Source organism: Talpa europaea (assembly GCF_964194135.1).
Source record: "Talpa europaea genome assembly, chromosome: 3".
NCBI classification, from domain to species: domain Eukaryota; kingdom Metazoa; phylum Chordata; class Mammalia; order Eulipotyphla; family Talpidae; genus Talpa; species Talpa europaea.
Window position 1 is genome coordinate 14,434,180 of NC_140069.1, and position 25,706 is coordinate 14,459,885.

Below are 25,706 nucleotides of genomic sequence, written 5' to 3' on the forward strand. Positions count from 1 at the left end.
GAATTCTCTCATCTGTCTTATATTGTGGGCACATGAAAGAGTTGATGCTTTGAGGGTAGTTTAAAGATAATTTTCCAAATAAATGCCATTTGAGTTGAATTTTAAACTGTTAAAGAGTCTAGAAGTTTTTTTCTTTCTCTTCTCTCTCTGTTAGGGTACAGTTTAAATGGTCTTGGGAAAAGTTTGCTTCTGATTCCCTCAACTAATTTAAGTCTCCTGTGTTGCTTGTGTTTCAGCACAGTTTTGTCTTTTTATTATACAGGTGTACTTAGTTGCTTTCTTCTTTGCTAGTGTGTAAGCTCTGGAAGATTGAGATGTATCCAGTTCATCACTGTCTTCCCCAGTCCCCCTATAGTTTCTGATGTTTGTTAAATGAATGTGTGATTCAGACAAGAAATAAGGGAAGGGCATTCCAAACATAGGAAATAGTATTTGCAAATGGCGCAGTTATGAAAGGGCCAGCTGAGAGTGTGTAGAAGGAACAGAAAAAGGTAATTCTGGGAAAGAGAGTCCAGGACAGGCTGCCAATAAAATTAGTGCTGAAAAATGATTTTTGGAAACCATCTGTGATGATGCCTGTTTCATCAAAATCACGGTTAAGGAGCTGGCTTGGTTTAAAACTAGTGGTGAGAATTAACAAAAAAGAAAAGAAACTGTGTTGAAGTCTATTTTAATGAAAAGCCCCTGTTTTTTAAGCTAGTTTGGATTAAGAAGATATATTTTTTTCAGATATGACTGCCAAGTCCAAGGAATTTGGCTTTTATTCTGTTGGTGAAACCAACTGAGTTTTTAAGCAGATGATTACAATCAGCTTTGTTTTTAGAAGACCACTATGTAGCAGCGTTTCCCGTCCTGAACATTATTGGCAATTTGGGCGCAATTTGTCGTAGAAGTCTGTCCTGTGTATTACATGATGTTTGACAGCATCTGGAGCCTCTACCCATGGGATACCAGTAAGCTTCCTCCCTCAATCCCACCTCCAGTTGTGACCGATAAAAATCTCTCCAGATGTTGCCAAATAGCCCGGCATGGGGGAGGTTGTGAAGTGCTGCTCTGCAGCTATGTTGTAAAGTGTGGATTCGAGTATAAGGTACTTGAGGCAAAGAAAACAGTTCACAGGAGACTAGTACTGTAATCCAATGGGGAGAAGTGGTCTGAATTAATGTATTTGGAGAGGATATGGGTATAGATTTAAGATACTGTATGTGAGAGTCAACAAGTTTTAATAACTAACCAAATCTAGAAGGGAGAGCTTCTGAGGAGATTCTTAGGACCCTTGGCATACAGTAATATTAAAAAAATTCTCAGGGGATGGCCCAAGAATTATAAGGTGTGGAGGAAGCAAGAAATTCTTGTACACCGGTGTCTGAGAACTGCTGTTATGGATTCCTAGCCTGACAGCATGTTATAGAAGGAAAGAACCTTCAGAGACATTTGATCCATTTTAAGGTGAGAAAAAGAGGTAAAGCTATGTCTGCTGAGTTGACTTACAGTTCACTTGCCCATATAGTGCCAAAAATTGTTTTAAGTAACTATAGAGATTTGGATTTTTCACTAGGTATCATTCTCGGTAGCTAAGGTAATAAGTTTATGTGTGTATTAGGGGGTCTCTAGATGGCATATATAAATACTGCTATTATTCTCTCTAAACCTTAGGGCAGAACTGTAGTTCATGGGTCTATGTTTTCATTGACCAGGGCATTCTTACTGTATAACACACACACATAATAATCATTATTGTTGCTTTGTTGTACTTTAATAAACAATATTTTTTAGAAGATGATTGGTAACACTGGTATATGTCATCATTTGTATAGAGTATAAGGAACTCAAGTTTTCAACTTCCTGGTGCCACAATCCTGAAAATTTTCCCTCTGTCACTAGTTGGATATCTTATTTAGCTACTCCCATTCCTAATAATTCCCATGAAAGTGGTAAGCACTTAGGAATCTCTCCTTTCCATGCTGTCATCAGCTCCCTCTTACTTTCCTTTCACTTTTCCTTGTTATCAACAGGAATTCATGTGGGTGTTTTTAATCTTGAAGGTAAAGAACAGTCACCTTTGGAGATGAGTATGCATCCAGCTGCAGCAGCTCCTCTCTCAGCGTTTACTAAGGAATCTACGTCCTCCAAACACAGTGACCACCACCACCACCATCACCATGAGCACAAGAAAAAGAAGAAGAAGCACAAACATAAGCACAAGCACAAGCACAAGCATGATAGTAAAGACAAGGACAAGGAGCCTTTCACCTTCTCTAGCCCCGCCAGCGGCAGGTCTATTCGCTCTCCTTCTCTTTCAGACTGAGAAGGGGCCCAAGGAGACCTGTCACTCAGTGTCCACAAGAACATACGTAACTAAAGCTTTGTTCTCTGTGAAGAGTGATAAAAGGAAAAACGAAACAATTACCTCTCACAGAAATTCAGAATCCTTCTAAACATTTGATTTACATTATTTATACTGTTGAGATCTAATAAGAAAAATGTGTTTTAAAGTTCTAAATAAACCATTTCATCCCATTTCCTCCTTGAAACACACCCACACAGTGCAGACTTCTTTCCATAAAGGCCTCATACCCATTGGCAGTCCCCATTCATATCATGGTCTCCATGTGTACTGCCAAAGTCAATTATGTTTTAAAACCTTTGATGGATGTTATGCGGCAAAGTGATGTTTTAAACAGAAGCTACTGCCAAATCTGTGGTGAAACCACTATTTCCAGTGAGATATTGTATAACACCATTTGGAACTACTGAAAAGGACAGAGGCTTTTCTAGAGGAATCTTCTCTGTTGCACTGTTTTTGATGTTAACCGTTAAACTTAGCATCAGAATTTATGAACAAGAATACATGGTATTTTCTTTTACCCTGAAATACTAACATTTTCAGAAACAACTCTAAAAAATATTTTTTGATACCAAGTTCAGCAATTATGATGTTGGAATTTAATAGAAATGTAAAATCTATAATTCTCAAATCAAGATGTTTAAATTGTAAGTTCTTTTTTATTAAGTGTAAGTGACTATGTTCAAACATAGAATATGTTTTGCTAAATCTGGACAATTAACACCCAACACATATTCTAAAATTACTTCTATATAAAAAAAATATGATACCTTAAAAAGGTGAGTTTATATACTGTTATTAACTTGAACACAGGTAGTTGGGCCCTTGTGTGAGTATACCAGAAGCATTTAAAAGTATGAAACATTTTAGTTTCATACTTAAATTGTTTGTATGTTTGTATTTTTAGTTCTGGATTTACTGTGCTTTATTTCTTGTTTGTCTGAAAGTGTTTTTCATACCTATTCTATTTTTTATCACTTTCCTTATCATTAAAAGCTTGGCAAAACACTTCTTCCCAGAATAGATATTTTAAGGGACTGTAATAATGTTGGACTTTTACTGGTTCCTTTTCTCTCTGCCCCCATTTACGATATTGTCATTCACCCTCTCTTCGTAGTATCCTGCTCAGCGACGATCTACGTAAAATTGTGATTCAGGGGCATTTTGGTGCTGTTCGGAGCAAGAGCCAATGTTAGAAGTTCCCTTAGAAGGAAACATGTACTAGAGTGGAAGCATCTTGAGTGATTGCGGTAGAGCTCAGTCACACTGGGAGATGTGTTCACAATTGGGGTGCCTGGTAGCTGCAGTATTGTAATGTGTGAGGGAGCTACTGTGAGGTTGGCATATTCAGAGTTGCATTCTTGGAAGAAAAAAAAAAGCTTAGTTATGTTTATCTTATTTAATAAATGTTTTTAATTGGTTCTTCTGCCTTTGTATCTTTTGATATCTTTTCTTACTTATTTCTGCGTGTGCTTATATAAAATAAACTTAATTCGCCAAGTTTGTAAAAAAGCCATGTGAATAAGTGGGACTTGAGCTGACTTCAATTCTAATGAAGTAGGCAGAAATGGGGTGAAGTTCTCTCAGCAGGAGAAACAGTATTTCCAAAGTAATGGGGGAAGCACCCCATATTCAGGAACAGGAAAGCGCAGTCGGCCTGGAGTTTACAGGAAAGGCAATGTTATGAGACACAGACATATGTGGCAGTTAAATCCTAGTTGAGTGTTGGCACTAAAATTTTTTTGGGGAAATGGAATAATTTATACTGTAGTGTGCAATGATACTATATCTGGAATCCCCAACTTTGAAAATAGTAAGGATACATTTCAGTAACTATTAGTGTTGTAGGCAACAGTAACAATTATTAGAGTTAATGTGTGCTGGCAGCTGTTCGTTATGTGTGTGTTTTCTGAGCTGGATATTTACACTTGATATTTCTTCTGAGAAACATTTTTTATGGTCTGCTTTCAGTTATTTAAGCTGATAGTTATGAGCAGACGGCAAAAATTATTTTTACCAGTATCTTTTTAAATCGCTAATTACATGCAAGCAATGTAAAGTCCTGGTTTCAGTCTCCTCTGTTGTCTTCCCTGGAGACAGTCGCTGTGGCCAGTGTGACATGTATCTTCCCAGAGCTAGTCTGTACATATGTTACACCATATATACTTTTTTTTCACAAATGGTAATTGTAAAAATTTATTTTTGTATAGTTTACCTTTTTTGACACTACATTTTGTGTCGTACAAAGGTCTTATTCCATGATTATAAAAGAATTCATTTTTTCCCCCCACTGGTTTTAAAGTTTCATGTTTCAGGTTTATATCCTTTATCCAACTAGAATCCATCTGGAATTTATTTTTGATAGACAGTAGGAGGTAGAATCCATTTTTTTTTTCCCTTCCAAAATGCTACTCTACCCCATGTATTTAAAAGTCCTTTTCTCTGTCTAGATTTCAAGTGTTAGATACTAAATTTCCTTAGATATTTGAGTCCATTTCATGACTTTGAAATGTGATTGACTTTGTAATTGCTAGGTCCCGCTATGTGCAGTATTGTATCTCTATGATGGGTTTTGATGTGTTAGGCCTAGTTTTGCTAACATTTCTGGCTATTCCTCTCGGCTATTTTATTTTTTCAGGAAAACTCACTCCTGGTGTATTTCTGTAGGTTTTGACAAATGCTTGGAGTTGTGTTTCCATCACCACAGTTCATACCCCCAGGACTTCTCCAGCTGCCCCTTTGTAGTCAACTCTCCCACTACTCAACTCTCTTGTACTGATTTCCATTGCTATCATTTTGCGTTTTGTGGATTTATTTTTCTATATAAATAGAGTCAGTCTTAGAGTCAGTCTTTCCCGTATCTCCCTAAAATGGTTTTTGTAGTTGGTTGTATGTTAAATCAAGAGTTGGACTGGATATCTTGGTGTTAATCTTTTCTATGAGAGGTGTCTATATTACTATAACTGCATTATAAATTGCTTTTTTGTTTTGTATTCTATAGATGGTGCCTTTTCATTCTAAGTTTTTTTAAAATTTATGCTGATCTTGTGCTGAGCTGTTGCATTAAACAGAAGCTCCATAGAAATAGAGCATCTGTACCTTAAGAAACCTACCTCCACCTCTTTATTGGGGAGTGTCATTTTCTTAGACCTCAATTCAAATGCTAATCTTCTGACCTGCCCTCACTGGCACACCTGGAAATACTGTTTAATCAGCTATCTGCATGTCCTTTGGCTGAGTCAAGCTGACAAAATTAACCATCAGAGAAACATTACCAAATTCTCATTGTTTGTAACTTTTTTTTTATTTTATTGTGGTAACCCTGGTTTACAACACTGTACAAGTTACAGCATTGCAGCTTCACATTTTTAATGCATTTCTTGGGTTTCACTTGAAAGTAATTGTATCTTAAAATGATGGTGATTTTATTACCTCTGTTCTAATTTTTTACACTTTTAATTTTGTAACTTCCGTTGCCTGACTTCTTGTTCAGTTTGCCTGAGAGCTGTGGTGATGGGCGTCCTCTCTGTGTCTTCCTGCTCCCTGATTTCCTCTGCATTTGGCAGCCCTTCTGGTGTTCTGTGTTTGTGTTTCAAATTTCCTAGAACTTGAAGTTTACAGCTTTTGTTTCTTCTTCTTATTTCATTTGTGTGATTCTTCAAGAGAGACAAGTTACCACGAAAGTCTTATAAACTCCTTAAAAAGACATTTTGATCAAAGTATTCATTGTTACATTGAAATCTCTGGAAAAGAGCTGAAAGCTGCTTTAGTTCTCCCCTCCTCCTTTCCTAACCCATCTCTTGTGTTTTCAGCTTCTCTGAAGAAATGAATTTCTTCATATGAAATGTGCTCCAGTCCAAGGAGAATTGTCTTTCAAAGCTCTTGACCTTTCAGTGTGGGCTGGACTGAGTCACTTTCAAGGAATAGAACATAAAAGGAAAAAAACAAAAAAAGTACAGTTAAGAAAACTGACAGAGGGGGAGGTAGAGAGAAAATGGAAGGGAGGGAGAGAGAGGACGGGAAGAAAGCCAGAAGACTGCCTTAGATCTGGTCACCGGGGATACCCCATGTTAATATCACGCCCTCAATATGAAGTGATGAGAAGGGCCCTTCACCCCCGGGATGGCTTCTCTATAGGTCTAAAAACTCTTAATCCCTGTCTGTCCAGTCTTCGTGAGAGGGAAAGATCAGACAAACCCAAACTGAGGGACACTGTAAAATACCTGACCTCCTCAAAGTTATTAATTATGAAAACTGAGAGGTGGCTAGGAGGAGAGTGTCCCAACCAAAGGAGACCGAGGAGGCCTGACAGCAGTGCGCTGGGTTTTCCTGGTTTGGATCTTGCAACAGACATTAGTGGGAAAAACTTGTGAAATCCAAATACATTCTGGAGTTTAGTTAATGTACCAGTGTTGGTTTTTCAGTTTTGACAAATGTGCCATGGTAATGTTTGTTGTAACCAGTAGGGAAAATGGTGACGGGTAGATGAGAATACTTGCTAAGGAGGAAAATTTGCTGATTTTGAAAAGGACTGTAATCCTTCTAAGCTACAAAGTAGCTTTTGATCACTTCTGTAGCCTAACCTGTTTACTTCTTGCAGAAATAAAAAAAATTAATTTTTCTCATCTCATGATTTTACAAGAAATGTATGCACTTAATGGAGGAATATTTGGAGAGAGGTCAAAGGGAGTGATGATAATGACCCAAGGATCAAAAACTATAAAACCTTGTGAGGAAAAGTATAAAAGAATATTCTCTGAAGAGAAGAAAGGGGTTGAGAGGCTAGCCTTAATTTTTTTTAAGTCTCCAACTAGATTCTGTAAGCAAATGAAGAATATGTGATCGGGTACAGTTGGGGACTACCTCCTCCCTGAGTTTTACTGTGACCATCACTCACCTACCACAAGTACTTACTGGACTCTGGCTTACTGGACTTTTGCCTGTTACCTCTGTTAAAGTCAAGGAACACTTCTTGAAATTTTGGAAAATTCTATTCCATATGTTTTTCCATTTGATTTTCAATGTTAATATTGTACTTACATGTAGATATTTTATCACCAAAATATGACTTTCTCAACCAGTTTTAGAAAATGTGTCACTTAATATTCAAGCCTTTTGTTCAGTGAAAATTATTGAGAACCTCACATCATACTGGAGTACTGACATTTAAAGTTTCTTAACAAGCAGTGGTTCATGTTACTTTTTAACTCAGTAATATCTACATGATTTAAACACAGTAATTGAATGCCTATAAAGCCAGCACTACTTCTTTTTTCTAAAATCTGTTTCTCTTGGTTTAACTCAGAATCTCAAATTTTTGATTCACATTATTTTAAAAATGTGAGTGCCTATATGTAATGTATATATATATTTATAAATTTATGTTAGTACATATGCAGTTTAGTTTTAGGGTAAAATGTTTGTTTTTAATCCATGCTGACAATCTTTGTTCATTTGCTATATCATTTATATTAAAGTTATATAGTTTACATAGTTGGTTTTGTATCTATCATATTCACTATAAAATATATACAAGAAAGGATAGGATAAAGATGAAATAAATTATAAATGTTCTGCAATTCATGATAGCTTCATACTGTCATAGATTCCTTTTTTTTTTTTTCTGTCATAGATTCTTTTTTTTTTTTTTTTAAGATTTATTTATTTATTTATACAAGCACTGGGTACAGTCAGAAGCGTGGGAGGGTGAGAGAATTCACCAGAGCCAGAGCGGGGAGCAGAACAGGCAGAAGGACCGAAGTACACTGCTGAGGGGAGCAGCGGGCGGCAGGAGAGGTCTGCGCACCATGTGGGACCCTCCTCCGGTGGCCGGGGAGCAGCCGGGGGTTCGAACCGGCGCTGCAGAGGCTGCAGGCAGCTTCGCAACCCAGCGCTCAACCGCTGCGCCACCGGGGAGGCCCCTGTCATAGATTCTTAATGTCTTAAAGCCCAATATAAATTTAGTTCATATTTGTCAATCCACATTTCACATTAATAATTTTTTTTCTCTGATGTGACTAGGAGGTAATAAAAACTACCTATGAGTATGCGTTAGCTAATTTAGTCTTAACAACAACCATATGAGATAGGCATTATGATTATAATGAAGAAATGAAGGCATAAAGTGTTAAGCCAAAGGTCACACGGCTTATAACAGCATTTGGATTCAAACTTAGCTTGGCTCCAGTTATCTGTGCGACTTGCACTGTCCGGTGTAGAAGCCATTAGCCACATATGGCTAAGGAAATTGAAATTACTTTTTTTTTTCAAAAAGCATTTAGTATCTCATTTGCACTAGATAGATTTCAAGCTTGATAACCCTGTGTGGCTAGTGATCCCCATATTGGACAGATTCAATCTAGAGCGTTTCCATCATTGCTCTAGATAATTATTTTTTTATGTTTTTTATCTTGCCCTGGGGCTTTGGCAGAACGCATACTGTGAAATAAGCATTGGCTTAGTTCTCTTTCAGTTGTTGGCTTATGCTTGCGTGATTGGCGTTCAATCCAGTTTGTTTTTTTGTTTTTTTGTTTTTTTTTGTAGGACTGTCTCAAAGACATTTGTCTGCTTGTGGTATTTGTTTTAATTAAAACCAGATAATATGACCATAAGTCCATTTAACTGGACACATACATGACCTTCTCCTTCTGTCAAAATACAGAAACGAATGAGAACACCTCTGGCCCTAACCCCTTGATACTGAAATACCTCCCATGTTATCTGACAGAATCATGTGAAAATCTCAGAATCTGTTTATATGTAGGTAAATATAAAGGGAGGTTCTTTAAAAAAAAAAAAATTAACAGCTTTATCGAGATCTAACTCATCCAAAGAAGAATAAAGTGGCTTTTATATCTCACCTCCATGTGCAACCAACACCAGTCCACTTTAGACCATTTTTATCATTTCAGAACACCGAACCCTTTAGCTATCACCCTCCTCTCATTTCTCCTCCATCCCAAACAATCACAAATACACTTTCCTTCTCTAGGTTTCCCATAAGCACAGCCTCTAACGTAGCCTCCCTGGACCTCTGGCTCGCCCCCTGGAGCACACAAGCACCCTACTTGGAAGGTCCCTATTCTAGATCTTTGACCTTTACATTCCTGACCTGTTTATCCCTTTTCTTCAATGCCTTGCCTTTTCTTTTTTTTTTTTTTTTTTAATCATTGTTCCTTTGTCTTCCTCTTTGCAAAGGAATAAGCAAACCTTCCGTTTAGAGATCAGCAGGACTGTGGCTCAGCAGGGGAACTGAAATCTTAACGGGACACAGATGTTTACTATGTGGGATACAGGGCCAGAGGAGACAATAAATGAAAGGATAAATATGAGTGCTTCAAAGTTGCTTTCTTTTAAAACAAAACGTTGCTTCCTTGACAAGATAAAAATCCTTAACATGTTTTGCAAACACATTTTCTGCTTTTAATGCCACATTTTCTGTTTGATTTATTATCTCACTAGAACATTTTTCCACCATGTAATTATTTGAATTTATTTTATAATGTGATAAGCTGTGATACTTCTGTTTTTTTTTTAATGTGTGTGAAATAACAACAGAGTGACTGTAATTTCATTTGTAAATGTTTTTCAAATAGCTGTGTACATAGTGTTTAAAAATGAAACGTGACAGGGAACCAGTAGAAGTCATTACCTTTTCAGACTCCTGGGCTTCATGGGAGCACGCTCGGGCAACAGAGCGATTTTGTGCAAGACTGTCCCAATCAGCAGACATTTAACACTCTGGGCCTGGACCCCCAAACAGGCCCAGTCTTTGGCACAATCATAAATTGCTTATTTATCTTCAAACTCCCCCAGAAGTGGGTACTGCTGAGACTTTCTTCCAAACTCTCCTTCCTACCTGGCAACTTGCAGGAGAGAAGATTACTAAAACTCTCTACTTACAATGGGATAAAAATTCCCCAAAATGACACGAAGTTTTATTGTTCCTAAACACAGATCCCGCTGTTGAACATCTGCTGTACCTGGCACTGCACTACAAACTTGATGATGCAGTTTTCATGTTCATACTTGCTGTAGAATGTCAGCATCCTCATTTATAAAATGAGAAAACCATTAAGTGCATAATATGTGATGAAGATTTATCACCCAATAATTATTCAGTATATTCTAGGCACATAGAATATACTTAATGGAGATAAACTGTCCAGCAAGATAGACACAGGCACAATGTTTGCCCCCAACGAACTAAGTGAAAATATCCACACTTTTACCCAGGTTTGTCATTTCTCGAACTACCTCCTATTTCGACAATGACCTCTAACCAAATTATTTTCTTGAAGAAAAATCTAGTCAAATGAACTATAGCTGATGAGCTTTAAATATATTAAGAAGATACCCAGGACAATGCAGTAAGTCATCTGATCTCCCTCCCCCTAAGAAGCTGAAGCTTGTGTGTACGCAGCCCCAGAAGAGTTAAGTAGCACCAGGCACAACCTGCAGGGCGATAAATGAGCATCAGCCTGCTCCGCTCCGCCTTGGAAAGTTTTTCTTTCCTGCAGCGTGCTTTCCTGCCCAAGCAGAGATACCTCCTCTGACACATGAGTTTTTAGCATTATAATCAACCAACCTCCCTCCTTCTTCTCCTCCTTCCCACCCTCCCTTACTTCCACAATATCTTTGAGTGCCCACTATGTGTCCTTGTCCTGGGCTGTAATAACATAGTCTATAGACAGTGCCTGTCCTCAAGGATCACACCATGCAGAAGGGATCATTTTCCGTTGATCTGTGACTTCTAACCCGCTCGCATCATTGATTAGTGCTCTTGCTATGATGGTATTTGGAACATAGATCAAAATAACAATGCTGTGCTTTCTATAGTCATGTCCTTATTTTGATTGGTTATGACAGTGCCCAGCTTGTATATGTGGTTTTGTACAGAGCAGCTTTGCGTCACGTATACTATTTTATCTGCCGTCTCAAGCATGGAGAAGTAGGTTCTATTGAGCTTGTTCTTTCAAGAGGGTTAACCTGTTGCTTGTAGCTGATTTTCTGTGTGTTGTGCCTGTAGATATTAGGAGTACAGTAAAGAAAGAAAGAGGAAAGGGCTCAGCAACTTGGGTGGGTCAAAAGGCTTGAAAAATTTTATTATTTAACTTTTACCCCAAAAACATGTTCCCTGAGTGCATGAAGTCCTTCCCAATCGATTATGAGTCACTCAGGGTGGAGGTCAAGTCATTATCCTGCTTATGATGCTGATTCTCCCTTAACCATGTAGTGACACTAAGTCACTCACTTTTTACAGAGTTGATTTTAACATGATTGTGGAGCGATCACAGTTCTGGAAAGCAAGAAGCCTGGGTTCTGTGTTTCAATTTCATGCATGTGTTGTATTATGGCCTCAAATAAATCACCCAACATCCTTGAAAAATGAGGCAGGATAAGTTTGTCTCAAAGTTTCTTACCAGCTGCTAAACCCCTGTGATTATTCTCTTACCTCTAGACAGCAAAATAGGTTGAGAAGGTTGTGAGAAAATCGACTCAAAGATAAAGTCCTTATAGTTCTAAAATATAGACAGTCATTATTTGAATTCTCTAGGAAGAGTTTATCTTACCCTCAGACAACTATGTGCTCAGAGTAGATGCACAGGACATCATGGAGTTAGATATGTGAAAAGGAAGGTTTTCTTTTTTTTTTTCTTTTTTTTTCTTTTTTTTTTTTTATAAATTTTATTGTTATATTCCCCATACAATTGCAGCCCCCCCATTCTGACCCCAATCCCTCCCCTCCGGCCCCCCTAAAAGTGTCTCTGGTTCATAGTTTTTTGTTGATTTTGATTTTCACTTTCTTATAGTTATTCATTTTCCTGGTCCCTTATTTACGTTTTCTAGATTCCTGCTATGAGTGAGACCATCCGGTATTTTTCTTTTTCTTTTTGGCTTATTTCGCTGAGCATGATCCCTTCCAGCGCCATCCATGTTGCTGCAAATTGCATGTGTTTATCTTTTTTGAATGCTGAGTAATATTCCATGGTATATATGTACCACATCTTCTTGATCCAGTCATCTATTTTTGGGCATTTGGGCTGTTTCCAAAGCTTAGCTATTGTAAACAGTGCTGCTATAAACATAGGGGTGCAGGTGTTCTTTGGAATTGATGTTTCTGTGTTGAAAAGGAAGGTTTTCAATTGACTGGGTTGTTCTTATTTTTTTTCCTTATCTCTTTCCCTTCTTTTTAAGCAAGCAGCTCACAATGAATGATGTGAGCTATGATTGCTTTTTAGAACTTGAATGGACTTCACAATCATCGAGCCAAGTCAACAACTATCATTGGATGCCTGCTGAGTGCAAGATTTTAGGAAACAGGACTCCTAATTCAAGGGGGCTAGGTCCTTTCAGTAGAGTTACAACAAGTGTGTAAGCAGCAGCAGCAGGAACTTGAATTTGTAGTCTCAAAGATGAATGAGATTCTCTAAAGCAGGTTGAGAGGAGGCTTTCAACCTCCTGAAGCCTTTTCATTCTCCTGAAGCCTGCTACAGATATGCTCTCAAAATCTGCAATGGCAAGATTTAATTGAATGCATCCTGAAACTCTTGGAACCTGCTGGTAATCCTCTACAACGGAGCCCTCTTGGCCCTGAATCCAGAGTCCAGAAAGTCTACCCAGAGCTGAGGGGATGGACGCAGGATTGGCCTCTATGTCCATGTGCTGGTCTGTCCACATCAAGTGAGAAAAACTGGAGCAAGGGAAGATTATATTAAAGTTCATTCCATTTAAATGACTGCCTTTGGGGCCTCCCTGGTGATGCAAAGGGTTAAGTCTCAGCGCTTTGAAGCTATTGGCAGCCCCGGCCAGGGAGCTACCCACAAGGTGCAGCAGACCTCTCCTGTCTCGCCTTCTGCTCCCCTCAGCAGTGTATTTCAGTAGATCCACCTGTTCTGTTCCCCACTCTGTCTCTGGTGAATTCTCTCACCCCCCCCCCCACACCTCTGGCCTATACCCCAGTTCTTGTAGCATAAATTAAAAAAAGTAAAAAAAAAAAAAGTACTGACTTTAAAAAAAAAAGTACTGCCTTTTTTATTGAATTATTTATTCTTATTAAAGTATCATTGGTTTACAACACCGAACCATATGATTCAGAGGTATAGGACCACACCTCTTCAGATGGAGGTATACTGCCTTTTTGAAAGAAAACCAAAAAAAGCAGTGCTTTTTTACTTTGATAATAAGTCTGTCCTTACTATCAATAGTTGCTTGGTGTTAAAAAACCTTTATTTGAAGATGAAATCTTGCCATTTGTGACAACATGGATAGAACTGGAGGAGATTATGCTAAGAGAAAGAAATCAAAAGGAAAAAGACAAATGCTGGATGATTTCACTCATATGTGGGCTGTAGAGAATCAAATTAATGCTGTAGACCAAACTAAACCAGACCAAATCCCAGAAATAAGACTGCAGAACTATGTCTCCATAGGGTGAGGTGGGGGAGTAGGAAGCAAAGCGGGGACAGGGGTCCAATTGGCCAAGGTGGAAAATGGAAAATCATGGGGTCCTTGGTGGTAGGTGTGGTAACATAAATCTGAGGAGGTGTGACCCTAAACCCCTAAATCATATACAATGTTGTGAACCAGCATTGCCGCCATGTAAAATAAAACATTTTTCTGGAATTTATGACATTGGTAGGTGTTGATTAGCTGGTTGATTGTTGTGATGATCATCATTTTAATCTTCTTCCTTGGTAAGGTCAAACTCTCCAAATCTAGCAACCACCCCCATCAGTGCTTGGCAGATGTAGCTTGGGTCTTCATGGAACCTCTGCTCCTTCACCTTCTGGGAGAGAGTCAAGTCAGTAACACTCTGCTCATTTTATGGGTGAGCAAACAGACTTGGAAGCATATGTTCTCCATTTTCTATTAATGTCATACAGGTTTTGTCCTGCCATTGATTAAAAATCTGCTGTCCAGACACCTCTGTACACAGTAATTATCTGCATCAACTTATTATACATGAGATCACCAGACTTCACATGTTCCTTACACCTTGCAAATGTGGAATCAAATCCTTTTATGTGGTGGGAGAGGTACCGTTCTTTAAATATTGTGGTTTAAATTAGTTACGGTAAGTTTTTTAAGTGAAAAATAGACATGTCTATTTTCCTAGCCAAAGCTTCTAACATCTTTTGAATATCTTGCTTTGAGGGGACACTTCCCACATCAGGTTTTGATTCACATGCAGTTATTTTCCATTCTGAGAGGAGCCAACTGTTATCCTAAAAGGTCAGTGTTTGGTTTCCATGCTTAATCAAACAATCAAGCTTCACAGCTATTTTTCTGTTAAATACAGAGCTTTCTGTTAAATACAGATGTTCTCCTGCATCCTAGGTGGTTGCCTGGTGATTCAGAAGACTTGGCACAAGAGCTGGCTACTTCTTTTTCCACTGATTCCTGCAGGGGCTGCCGCTGAAGCATCCCTTCGCATATCTGTGAAGAAGAAAAAAGGGAGTGAATCTGATTGACAACGCTAGTCACTGATGTAATTTGAATTCAGACCCTGCAAAGCTCACTTCCTACCTGAGATCTTAACCGCGTATCTTGTGGTATTTGGAGGGGGAGAAATGAATTATATAAGTGAGTTTAGTTGGTACTCGGCATGTAGTACATACTCATTAAAATCTTAAGGTCTTCCTCACAACCACAGCAACATGTTAGGGTTTAACACGACTCTGGTTTTGATTCTCATGTAGGTATTTGCCATGATGAGAGCAACCAACTTTTATCAGAAAAGGTTGGTGGTGGTTTTCTCTGCTTAATTGAATAGTCCAGCTTCACAACTCTTGTATGCTTATTAAGTGAGTGAATGAAAAATTTTCTTAAAGAAAACTTCCTAAGTGGGCCTCCCTGGTGGCTCAAGGGGTTGAGTCTCAGTACAATGAAGCTATCTGCAGCCAATGCAGCATGAGTTCTATCCCCGACCAGGGAGATGACCCACATGGTGCAGCAGACCTCTCCTGTCTCACTGCTGCTCCCCTCAGCAGTGTATTTCAGTAGATCTGTCTGTTCTGCTCCTCACTCTGTCTCACCCCTCACACCTCTGGCCTACACCCCAGTGCTTGTATAAGTAAGTAAAATAAATCTTTATTAAAAAAAAAAGAAAGAAAGAAAATTCCCCAAGCACCATTTTTAGGAAGTTACTATATGCATTTGTGGTGAAGTGAAAGTTTAAACCAATAAGATTCAGTTGAAGCCTTTAGAAGTTAGACTGCCTGGGTTCAGATCTAGTCCCTACCACTGACTGATGAGCTGTGTGGCACTGGGCAAATGACCTAAGCGCTCAGCGTCTCTGTGGCTTTGTCTGTAAGATGGAGACAATAATAATCCAAACTGCTTCATAATAATATTGTTAGGACTAGTTGAAACAATGCATTTAAAAAGGCTTTTAAAAGGGCCCGCCCTATACACTCAACAAACATTACCTTATATGATAATATTATATTCATTCACACATACCCTTCCGAAAGTCGAAAGTCGTTTCAATTAATGAAATGATATGGAAAACAGGATCCTTGTGCAGTAGATGTAAAAATTTAAATGTGGCCTCTTGGTGACTTACCCATATTCAAACAGGACAGCGTCAGAATAAAAACCTGGCATTGTCAGCGTAGTAGCCCGTACCTGCATAAACTTGTGGGGAACAGGGGAACTCCTGGGTTCTTCTTGGGCTGGTTGAATAGTCAAATCAACACCAGACAGATCGGTAGGAGGAAAAAACATTTAATTTCGTATGTGTGGCGAACCCACATAGACCTAAGGGGTTTGAGAAGAGAAAGGTAAAGTGAGATCTAAAAGCTGTGTTAAATAGTAGGCTAGGGAGTCAGGAATGATACCAAGAATATTTGCTTGAGAGCAAAGTGAGGAAGGAACCATCCATTCATCCATGGAGGAACTTGCCGGTGGGGATGAGGGCTTGGAAAAGTCAAGTAAGTTAGAAGTCTTGCAATATTGATGGGAGATGTGTGTTGAGCTAACATTTTGAAATTTCACTCTCGATGCACTGTGGTTTAAAGGGGGACAAAGAGTGAAGCAGAAAGATCAATTAGTAGGCGAGAATTCAGGTGAGAAATGAAGGCAGGCTGGACCAGAGGGTCAGCACTGGCTTGCCAGATAAACGTCTGTGCAACAATAGAAATGGAAACCTGTCTTTGCCACTGTGTTAGGGTTGATTAAATAAATAAGCATAAGCCTCCATTTTCATTTGTGGATACTTTTGATTATCAAAAAAGGCTCTTGATGTCTCAAGGAATCAAAGTAGTCAAAGTATAATAGAACCTTAGAGAACATCTTTGCCAAAAGTTTTTAAATTATTCTCTCAAGAACTAAGGATCTCTGTGAAGGTAGCATGTCAGTAATTAAAAGGAACTAAAGAAAACCAGTAGAAGAGTCCTGATCTCTGTGTCAGCATGAACAACTGTCCCTTTATCTATTTTACTGATAGACTCTTTAAAATCTTTTTTTTTAAAGATTTATTTATGCATACAAGAACTGGCCAGAGGTGTGGGGGGTGAGAGGATTCACCAGAAACAGAGTGGGGAACAGAACAGGCAGATTGGGTGAAATACACTGCTGAGGGGAGCAGCAGGTGCAACAGGAGAGGTCCGCAGCACCATATGGTCAACTCTCTGGCCGGGGATTGAACTTGTGCTGCAGTGACTGTGGACAGCTTCACAGGTTGCATCTTAAGCCCCTGTGCCACTAGGGAGGCCTGAATCTTTAAAAGCTTTTGCTGAATTCATGAATCAGTCTTGACTCTGTTGTGTCAAGGTTCACACCCAGAATCCTTCTCACATAACATCCACTTATCTATGAATAACTGGTCAGAATGGGTCCTTTGGATGAGTAATGTTGGCCATTCCTCAAGTCAGCCTGGAGCTGGCATCTCATTGCAGAGCCATGGGGTATGCTCAGAACCTCTCGGACTTGACTAGTTTCTGCTCAGCACTCCACCCCACTCTCACCACTGCACAACTGACAGCCTTGTAGAGATCACAGAATGGTCAAGCTAGAGTGTTTAGGGTTGAAAATGCAAATGCCTTCAGAAGACAGATGGGCAGGGCCTCCTTGGTGGTGCAAGGGGTTAAGCACAGCACTGTGAAGCTGTCTGCAGCCACTGTAGCATGAGTTTGATCCCCGGCCAGGGAGCTACCCACATGGCGCAGCAGACACTCCTCTCTCGCCCGCTGCTCCCTTCAGCAGTGTATTTCATCAGTCTGCCTGTTCTGTTCCCCGCTCTGTCTCTGGTGAATCCTCTCACCCCCCTCCACACACACACGCACACGCACACACACACACTCCTCTGCCCTACACCCCACTTCTTGTATGCATAAATAAATAAAGCTTAAAAAAAAAAAGAAGAGGAAGAAGACAGACAGGCAAGAGGGCAAAGTAGAGCCTTAAGTGGGATGAGCTGTTGTTCAAGTTGAAACATTAAGAAATGTTTCAGACTGGCAAATAATGACAAAGAAGGGAAAACCATTGCCAATGCCCACGGGCTCTTTTCTGGTCCTCTAGGATCTTGAGCTGTTGCAGCGTGCCCATTTTCCAGATGAACCTCACAGAGACACACTGACCTGGGATCTGGAGCAGGCTGGGAACATGAAGCTCAGATTTCGGTGTCAGCCTGGCCTGGTGTGTGTCCTGGCTGGCTGTGTGAACTTGGAACGAACAGCTTCCGTAAGCCTCCGTTTCCTCGTCTGTGCATGCACAGGAAGCACTTGGCTCGGGGCCTGGCACTTTAAGTGCTCCATAAATGTAGCTGTTTGTGTTGCGGTCTGTAGGGTCACTCAGGGCCAGCTTGGTGTAAAGCGGGGAGACTCCCCAGCCATCAGGCAGCTGGTCACTGCATGTGCATGCGCTGAGCAGGTACAGCTGCTGGCTCTCAGGGTCAGATGGCATGGGGTGGAGAAAGGGAAAACCTGGGCAAGGGAATCATCAGATAAAGGGACGACTCATAGCAGGACACACTCTTCCTTTACCCCGATGTTGTTTCTGGGGTGCATCTGTTTCACTGTAAGCATGATTCACTCTAAGCATGGGGGCCCTTTGGGGAATGCTTTAAGGAAGTTGGAAGCTGATCTTTGCCTCGGGTTCCTCCAGCGCTGCCATGTGGTTGGGCACAGCCAGAGGCAAGCAGAGCCTGTGAGCAGGCAGCTCTGTCCCCGGGGAGCACAGTGCCGGGAAAAGGAGCACGCACTGCTGAATGGCTGTCAGGAGGGAACATTTTTCCATCCATTCAAATCTAGAGCAGATTTGAATGAATGCGCTGGAATTAAAAAGCCCTTCTGGCTCTGGCTGAATAGAGGTTGAAGTCTGCAAATGCAGTTTAAAGCATGTTGCCTGGATGGGTTTAATGCAGCAGTGTATCCTTCTATAGGGTGTTGACCACTTTATGCATATCTCTTGGCTGTTTGGGTGTAGTATGGTTTTGATTAAATTATGTTCCCAATTCTGTGGAAAGGGTTACCTGATATATCCACACAGTGGGCTTTCAGTGCCCGAAAGGAAATGCTTTTCTAACATCCACTCATTCAGTTCAGGACGCTGGTACTTGTAAATTAATCACTTATAATTAAATGGGTTTTTATGAGCTTAAGGGAGGGCGACTGCATGGTGTAATGGAAGAGTATGGACGATGATGTCAGAGGACAAATTCCAGCTCTCTGTGTTGCAGGTGTGTGACTTCAACAAGTCACTCTCTCTTTCTTTCTGTCTTTGTTTCTCTCTTTGATCAAGGGGTATGATAACCACCTACTCAGGACAGGGCTCTTGGGAGATTCCAGGGCCTGTGAATGAGTGGAGGTTCTGAACCCGAGATTACCATCCGCTGTCCTTCAATGACCTTGAAGAGCAAAAATAACGAGTCACATTGGTATAGCCTGAATGTGCAAAGCAGGAGGCAGGTGTCTTCAATTCAGGAGGAGTGATCTTGAGTAGCTTTCATACCCCATGACAAGTGCCAGGAGACAAGTCCAACAGAGAATGGAGGATATCACCTTCACTGTCCAGGGCCTTCCAGTGATCAGTGATATTTGCATTGGAAAAGTGCAAAAAAATGTAAACCACAATGGAAATCAATAGGTGTTCTTGCCAAGCAAATCAGATCAGCTTTGGAAGGTAGAACTTGAGGTTGGAGGCAACTTTAGGGTGGACTTAATGTCTCCTGGGGAGCTTTGAGAATTAAGAAGGGGAACTTTGAGATTCTGAGCAGATGAGTAGAAAAGTCAAAGGGCCATGGGCCTCCCTGGTGGTGCAAGGGGTTAAGCACCGCACTATGAAGCAATCCGTAGCCTCTGCAGCACAAGTTCGATCCCCGGCCGGCCAGGGAGCAACCCACGTGGCGCAGCAGTGTACTTTATGGTTAACCTGCCTGTTCTGTTCCCCTCTCTCTCTCTCTGGTGAATCCTCCGCCCCCTGCCCCCCCCGCCCCCCCCCGCCATGCACATCTCTGGCCTGTACCCCAGCTCTTGTATGCATAAATAAATAAATCTTTAAAAAAAGAAAAAAGAAGGAAAAGTCAAAGGGTCAGACTCAGTGGCTCCCTTAGGGTCCCAGACACCCTGGGCTCCACACATCGACCCAGGCCTGCCCATCTTTGCTACTGGACGCGACTGCCTCAGTGCCCTGAGCTCAGGTGCTCCCTGCTGTGAGCTCAGCTGCCAGTTGTCTCCATCCTCCAGTGGCTAAACTGCTCATCAGTCAGTCGGGTGTCGACCTTTTCTTTTGCATGTTTTTTTCTAAACCACCCACCCACCTTCTCATCCCTCTTATTAAAACATGAAACATTGCTGGGCAAGCTTTCCTGCTGTCCCCTCCTTCACAGGGTCTCAGGGCTGGTTTCCCATCACATAATTGAGGATGAGGGTGAGGACTTGGGCTGCTTAGTTTTATTTATTTACTTTTGTTATTTTTAAATTTTTTATTTTTATTTTTATTTTTTATTATTTTTTTTATAGAGGCATGCTTTTTATTTTATTTATTTTGTTTTGTTTGTTTGTTTCGTTTATACATGCACTGGGTACAGTCAGAAGCGCGGGAGGGTGAGAGAATTCACCAGAGCCAGAGCAGGGAGCAGAGCAGGCAGAAGGACCAAAGCACACTGCTGAGGGGAGCAGCAGGCGGCGGGAGAGGTCTGCGCGCCATGTGGGACCCTCCTCCAGAGGCCGGGGAGCAGCCGGGGATCGAACCAGCGCCGCAGAGACCGCGGGCAGCTTCGCAACCCAGTGCTCAACCGCTGCGCCACCGGGGAGGCCCTATTTTTAAATTTTTTAAAGATTTTATTTATTTACATTTGCATAGAAGAACTGGGGTATAGGCCAGAAGTTCGTGGGTGAGAGGATTCACCAGAGACAGAGTGGGGAGCAGAACAGGCAGATCTACTGATGTACTGCTGAGGGGAGCAGCGGGCAAGACAGGAGAGGTCTGCTGCACCATGTGGGTAGCTCCCCTGCTAGGGATCAAACTCAGGTCATTGAGGTGGGTCATCGTGGTGAAAGGGCTGAGACTTAACCTCTATGCCCCCATAGAGGCCATTCTAAGTTTTATTTTGTTATTATTATTTTTTAAGATTTATCTATTTATACAAGCACTGGGTAGAGTCAGAAGCGCGGGAGGGTGAGAGAATTCACCAGAGCCAGAGTAGGGAGCAGAGCAGGCAGAAGGGCCGAAGTACACTGCTGAGGGGAGCAGCGGGCGGCAGGAGAAGTCTGCGCACCATGTGGGACCCTCGCCCAGCGGCCTGGGATCTAACCGGCACTGCAGAGGCTGCGGGCAGCTGCGCCACGGGGAGGCCCCCCTGCTAAGTTTTAAAAGGAGGAGACAGATGCCTGAGATATTATCCTTTATCCTGAGACATCCCTCAGCACCAATACCCCATCCAACTTGTTCTTTTTTTTTTTTTTACATTGTTGTTCATTGTTGTACAATATTTGATTTGTCCCCTCAGGTGCAGTGCCCCTAATTCTCCTGCCACCACATCACCTGCTAATGTTGCCATAGTCCGTGTGCTTAGTCCCCAGCTGTATGCCTCAGATCTATGGTTTGCTTGCAAGTTTTGTCATTTTCTTTCTTTTTTTTTTATTTATTTTTATTAAATATTTTTATTTTCCTACATCATTGTTAATTTTTGTACAGTATTTGATTTCTCTCCTCAGGTGTAGTCCCCATAAATCTCTTATAACCACATCACCCATGAACAGTCACCACAGTCCTTGTGCTATTAACTCCCCTGTTTTGATCCCCTTCTCTCCCCCTCCCCCTGTTGTATGCCTCAGATCTATATTTTGCTTGCAAGTTTTTTTTTTTTTATAAATTTTATTGTTATATTCCCCATACAATTGCAGCCCCCCATTCTGACCCCAATCCCTCCCCTCCCGCCCCCGCCCCCCTAAAAGTGTCTCTGGTTCATAGTTTTTTGTTGTTTTTGATTTTTGCTTTCTTATAGTTATTCATTTTCCTGGTCCCTTATTTAAGTTTTCTAGATTCCTGCTATGAGTGAGACCATCCGGTATTTTTCTTTTTCTTTTTGGCTTATTTCGCTGAGCATGATCCCTTCCAGCGCCATCCATGTTGCAGCAAATTGCATGTGTTTATCTTTTTTGAATGCTGAGTAATATTCCATGGTATATATGTACCACATCTTCTTGATCCAGTCATCTATTTTTGGGCATTTGGGTTGTTTCCAAAGCTTAGCTATTGTAAACAGTGCTGCTATAAACATAGGGGTGCAGGTGTTCTTTGGAATTGATGTTTCTGTGTCCTTTGGGTAAATACCTAGGAGTGGAATTGCTGGATCATATGGAAGCTCTATGTTTAGTAGGTCCAGAAATCTCCACACAGCTTTCCACAGTGGTTGGACCAGTTTGCACTCCCACCAACAGTGCAGAAGAGTTCCTTTTTCTCCACACCCTCGCCAACATTTGTTGTTGCTAGTTTTTTTTAATATGTGCCATTCTCACTGGTGTAAGATGGTATCTCATGGTAGTTTTGATTTGCATTTCCCTGATGACAAGTGATGTTGAACATTTTTTCATATGCCTGTTGGCCATTTGCATTTCCTCTTCAGAGAAGTTTCTTTTAAGCTCTTCTGCCCATTTTTTGACTGGATTATTTTCTTTGTTGTTGTTGAGTCTCATCAGCTCTTTGCAGATTTTTGTGATCAGTCCTTTATCATTAGTGTTGGGTGCAAAAATGTTCTCCCAGTTGGTGGGGTTTCTCTTTGTTTTTGTTATTGTCTCTTTTGCTGTGCAAAAGCTCTTTAATTTGATGTAGTCCCAGCTGTTTATCTTTGCCTTCACTATCACTGCTTTGGGTGATGTGTCTGTAAAGATGTCTTTGATGTGCAAATCACGTAGTGTTTCGCCTATATTTCCTTCTATATATTTTATGGTTTCAGGTCTTATGTCTAGTTCTTTAATCCATTTTGAGTTGATTTTTGTGTATGGTGTGAGGTGGTGGTCAAGCTTCATTCTTTTGCATGTAGCGACCCAGTTTTCCCAGCACCATTTATTGAACAAACTTTCTTTGCTCCAATGCATATTCTTTGCTCCTTTGTCAAAGATTAGTTGACCATAAATCTGTGGGTTTATTTCTGGATTTTCTATTCGATTCCATTGGTCTGTATGTCTGTTCTTGTTCCAATACCATGCAGTTTTGATGGTTATGGCTTTGTAGTATAGTTTGAAGTCTGGGAGTCTGATGCCTCCATTCCCTTCTTTTTTTTTCAGGAGAGCTTTGGCTATTCGGGGTTTTTTGTGATTCCATATGAATTTCATCAATAATTGTTCTATTTCTTTGAAGAATGACATTGAAATTTTGATTGGAATAGCATTGAATCTGTATATTGCTTTTGGAAGGATGGCCATTTTAATAATGTTTATTCTTCCAATCCATGAGCAGGGGATGTCTCTCCATTTCTTTGTGTCTTCTTCTATTTCTTTTAACAGTGTTTTATAGTTTTCTTTGTATAGGTCCTTTACCTCTTTTGTTAGATTTATTCCCAAATATTTGATTTTTTTTGTTTCAATAACAAAAGGGATGGTCTTTTTGATTTCTTCTTCTTCAGATTTATTGTTTGTGTATAGGAAGGCTACTGACTTTTGCGTGTTGATTTTGTATCCTGCCACTTTACTGAACTGATTGATGAGTTGAATTAGCTTTTCTGTGGAGTTTTTGGGGTTCTCTATGTATAATATCATATCGTCTGCAAATAGTGATAGTTTGACTTCTTCTTTTCCTATTTGGATTCCTTGGATGTCTTTCTCTTGTCTTATTGCCCTGGCTAGGACTTCCAGTATTATATTGAAAAGCAGTGGTGAGAGTGGACATCCTTGTCTTGTTCCAGATCTTAATGGAATTGCTTTCAGCTTTTCACCATTGAGAATGATACTGGCTGTTGGCTTGTCATAGATGGCCTTTATGATGTTGAGGTGTGTTCCTTGTATCCCAAGAATTTCAAGGGCTTTTATCATGAATGGGTGTTGCACTTTGTCGAAAGCTTTCTCAGCATCTATTGATATTATCATATGGTTTTTATATTTCTTTTTGTTGATGTGTTGGATAACGTTGATTGATTTTCGGATGTTAAACCATCCTTGTGCCCCTGGAATGAATCCAACTTGGTCGTGGTGAATTATCTTATGGATACATTGTTGGATTCTGATAGCTAAAATTTTATTGAGGATTTTTGCATCAGTGTTCATTAGGGAGATTGGCCTGTAGTTTTCCTTTTTTGTGTTGTCCTTGTTCGGTTTTGGTATTAGTGTAATGTTGGCTTCATAGAACGTGTTTGGTATTGTCCCTTCCTTCTCAATTTTTTGGAAGAGTTTGTGAAGGATAGGCACTAATTCGTCTCTGAATGTTTGGTAGAATTCATTTGTAAATCCATCAGGTCCTGGGCTTTTGTTTTTGGGGAGGTTTTTGATTACCATTTCAATTTCGCTAATTGTAATTGGTCTGTTTAGGTGTTCTATTTCTTCTTTATCTAGCTTTGGGTGATTGTAGAGTTGTAGGAATTTGTCCATCTCCTCTAGATTGTTAAACTTGTTTCCATATAACTGTTCATAGTAGTTACTGATTATTCTTTTGATTTCTGCTGTGTCCGTTGTGATTTCTCCTCTTTCATTGATGATCCTGTTTATTTGTGCTTTCTCCCTTTTTTCCTTTGTGAGCCTGGCTAGGGGTTTGTCTATTTTATTGATTTTTTCAAAGAACCAGCTCTTGGTTTCATTGATCTTTTGGATTGTTTTTTTAGTTTCAATTTCATTTATTTCTGCTTTGGTTTTTATTATTTCTTTTCTTCTACTGGTTTTGGGGTTTTTTTGTTGTTCTTTTTCTAGATCTTTGAGCTTCGAGATTAGGTTGTTTCTTTGCGTTCTTTCTTGTTTCTTGATGTGAGCTTCTATTGCTATATATTTTCCTCTTATTACTGCTTTTGCTGCATCCCATACATTTAGGATATTGGTGTCCTCCTTGTCGTTCAATTCAAAAAATTTTTTAATTTCTTCTTTGATCTCCTCATTAGTCCAATGGTCTTCCAGTAGTGTGGTTTTTAATCTCCATGAGGTAGGAAAGTTCCTTGCCTTCTTTTTATGGTTTATTTCTAGTTTGATGCCTTCATGGTCAGAAAAGATGGTTGATATGATTTCAATCTTGGTGTATCTGTTGATGTTTGTCTTGTGCCCCAGTATGTGATCGATCCTGGAGAATGATCCGTGTGCGCTTGAGAAAAATGTGTACTCCGTTTTTTTGGGGTTTAGTGTTCTATAGATGTCTGTTAAGCCCAATTGCTCTAGGTCTTTATTTAGAGCTTTGGTTTCTTTACTTATTTTTTGTCTTGTTGATCTATCCATTGTTGATAGTGGTGTGTTGAAGTCTCCCACTACGTATGTGTTTTCTCTGATGTCTGTTTTCAGAGAGGACAACAGTTGTCTGATATATTTTGGTGCTCCTTCGTTTGGTGAGTATATGTTAATGAGTGTTATTTCTTCTTGAAGTATTGTCCCCTTGATCATAATGTAGTGACCATTGGGGTCTCTTTTTATCTTTTTGAGTTTGAAATCTGTTTTATCTGATATAAGTATAGCTGTTCCTGCTTTCTTTTTTGGTCCATTTGCTTGTAGGATTGTTTCCCATCCTTTAACTTTGAGCCTGTTTTTATCTTTTGTAGCTAAATGTGTTTCCTGGAGACAGCAAAAGGTTGGGTTTTGTTTCTTAATCCAGGCTGCAACTCTGTGTCTTTTTATTGAAGAGTTTAGTCCATTTACATTTAGAGTTAATATTGATATGTTAACATCTGTATTTGCCATTGTGTTTGTCTTTCCTTTGATTTTATTTATTTATTCTTTTAATAACT

General features: G+C 40.1%; 1 protein-coding gene across 1 annotated transcript in view; it reads left to right on the forward strand.

Moving 5' to 3' along the window:
• Positions 1 to 2,308, forward strand: part of TAF2 (TATA-box binding protein associated factor 2) — a gene marked incomplete at both ends in the record, with an annotated part of 60,387 nt that extends 58,079 nt beyond the window's left edge. The window contains one exon of the mRNA XM_084230314.1: positions 2,046 to 2,308. Coding sequence (XP_084086440.1) covers positions 2,046 to 2,308 — 263 coding nt within the window. The remainder of the gene's footprint in view (positions 1 to 2,045) is intronic.
• Positions 2,309 to 25,706: the final 23,398 nt, after the last annotated feature.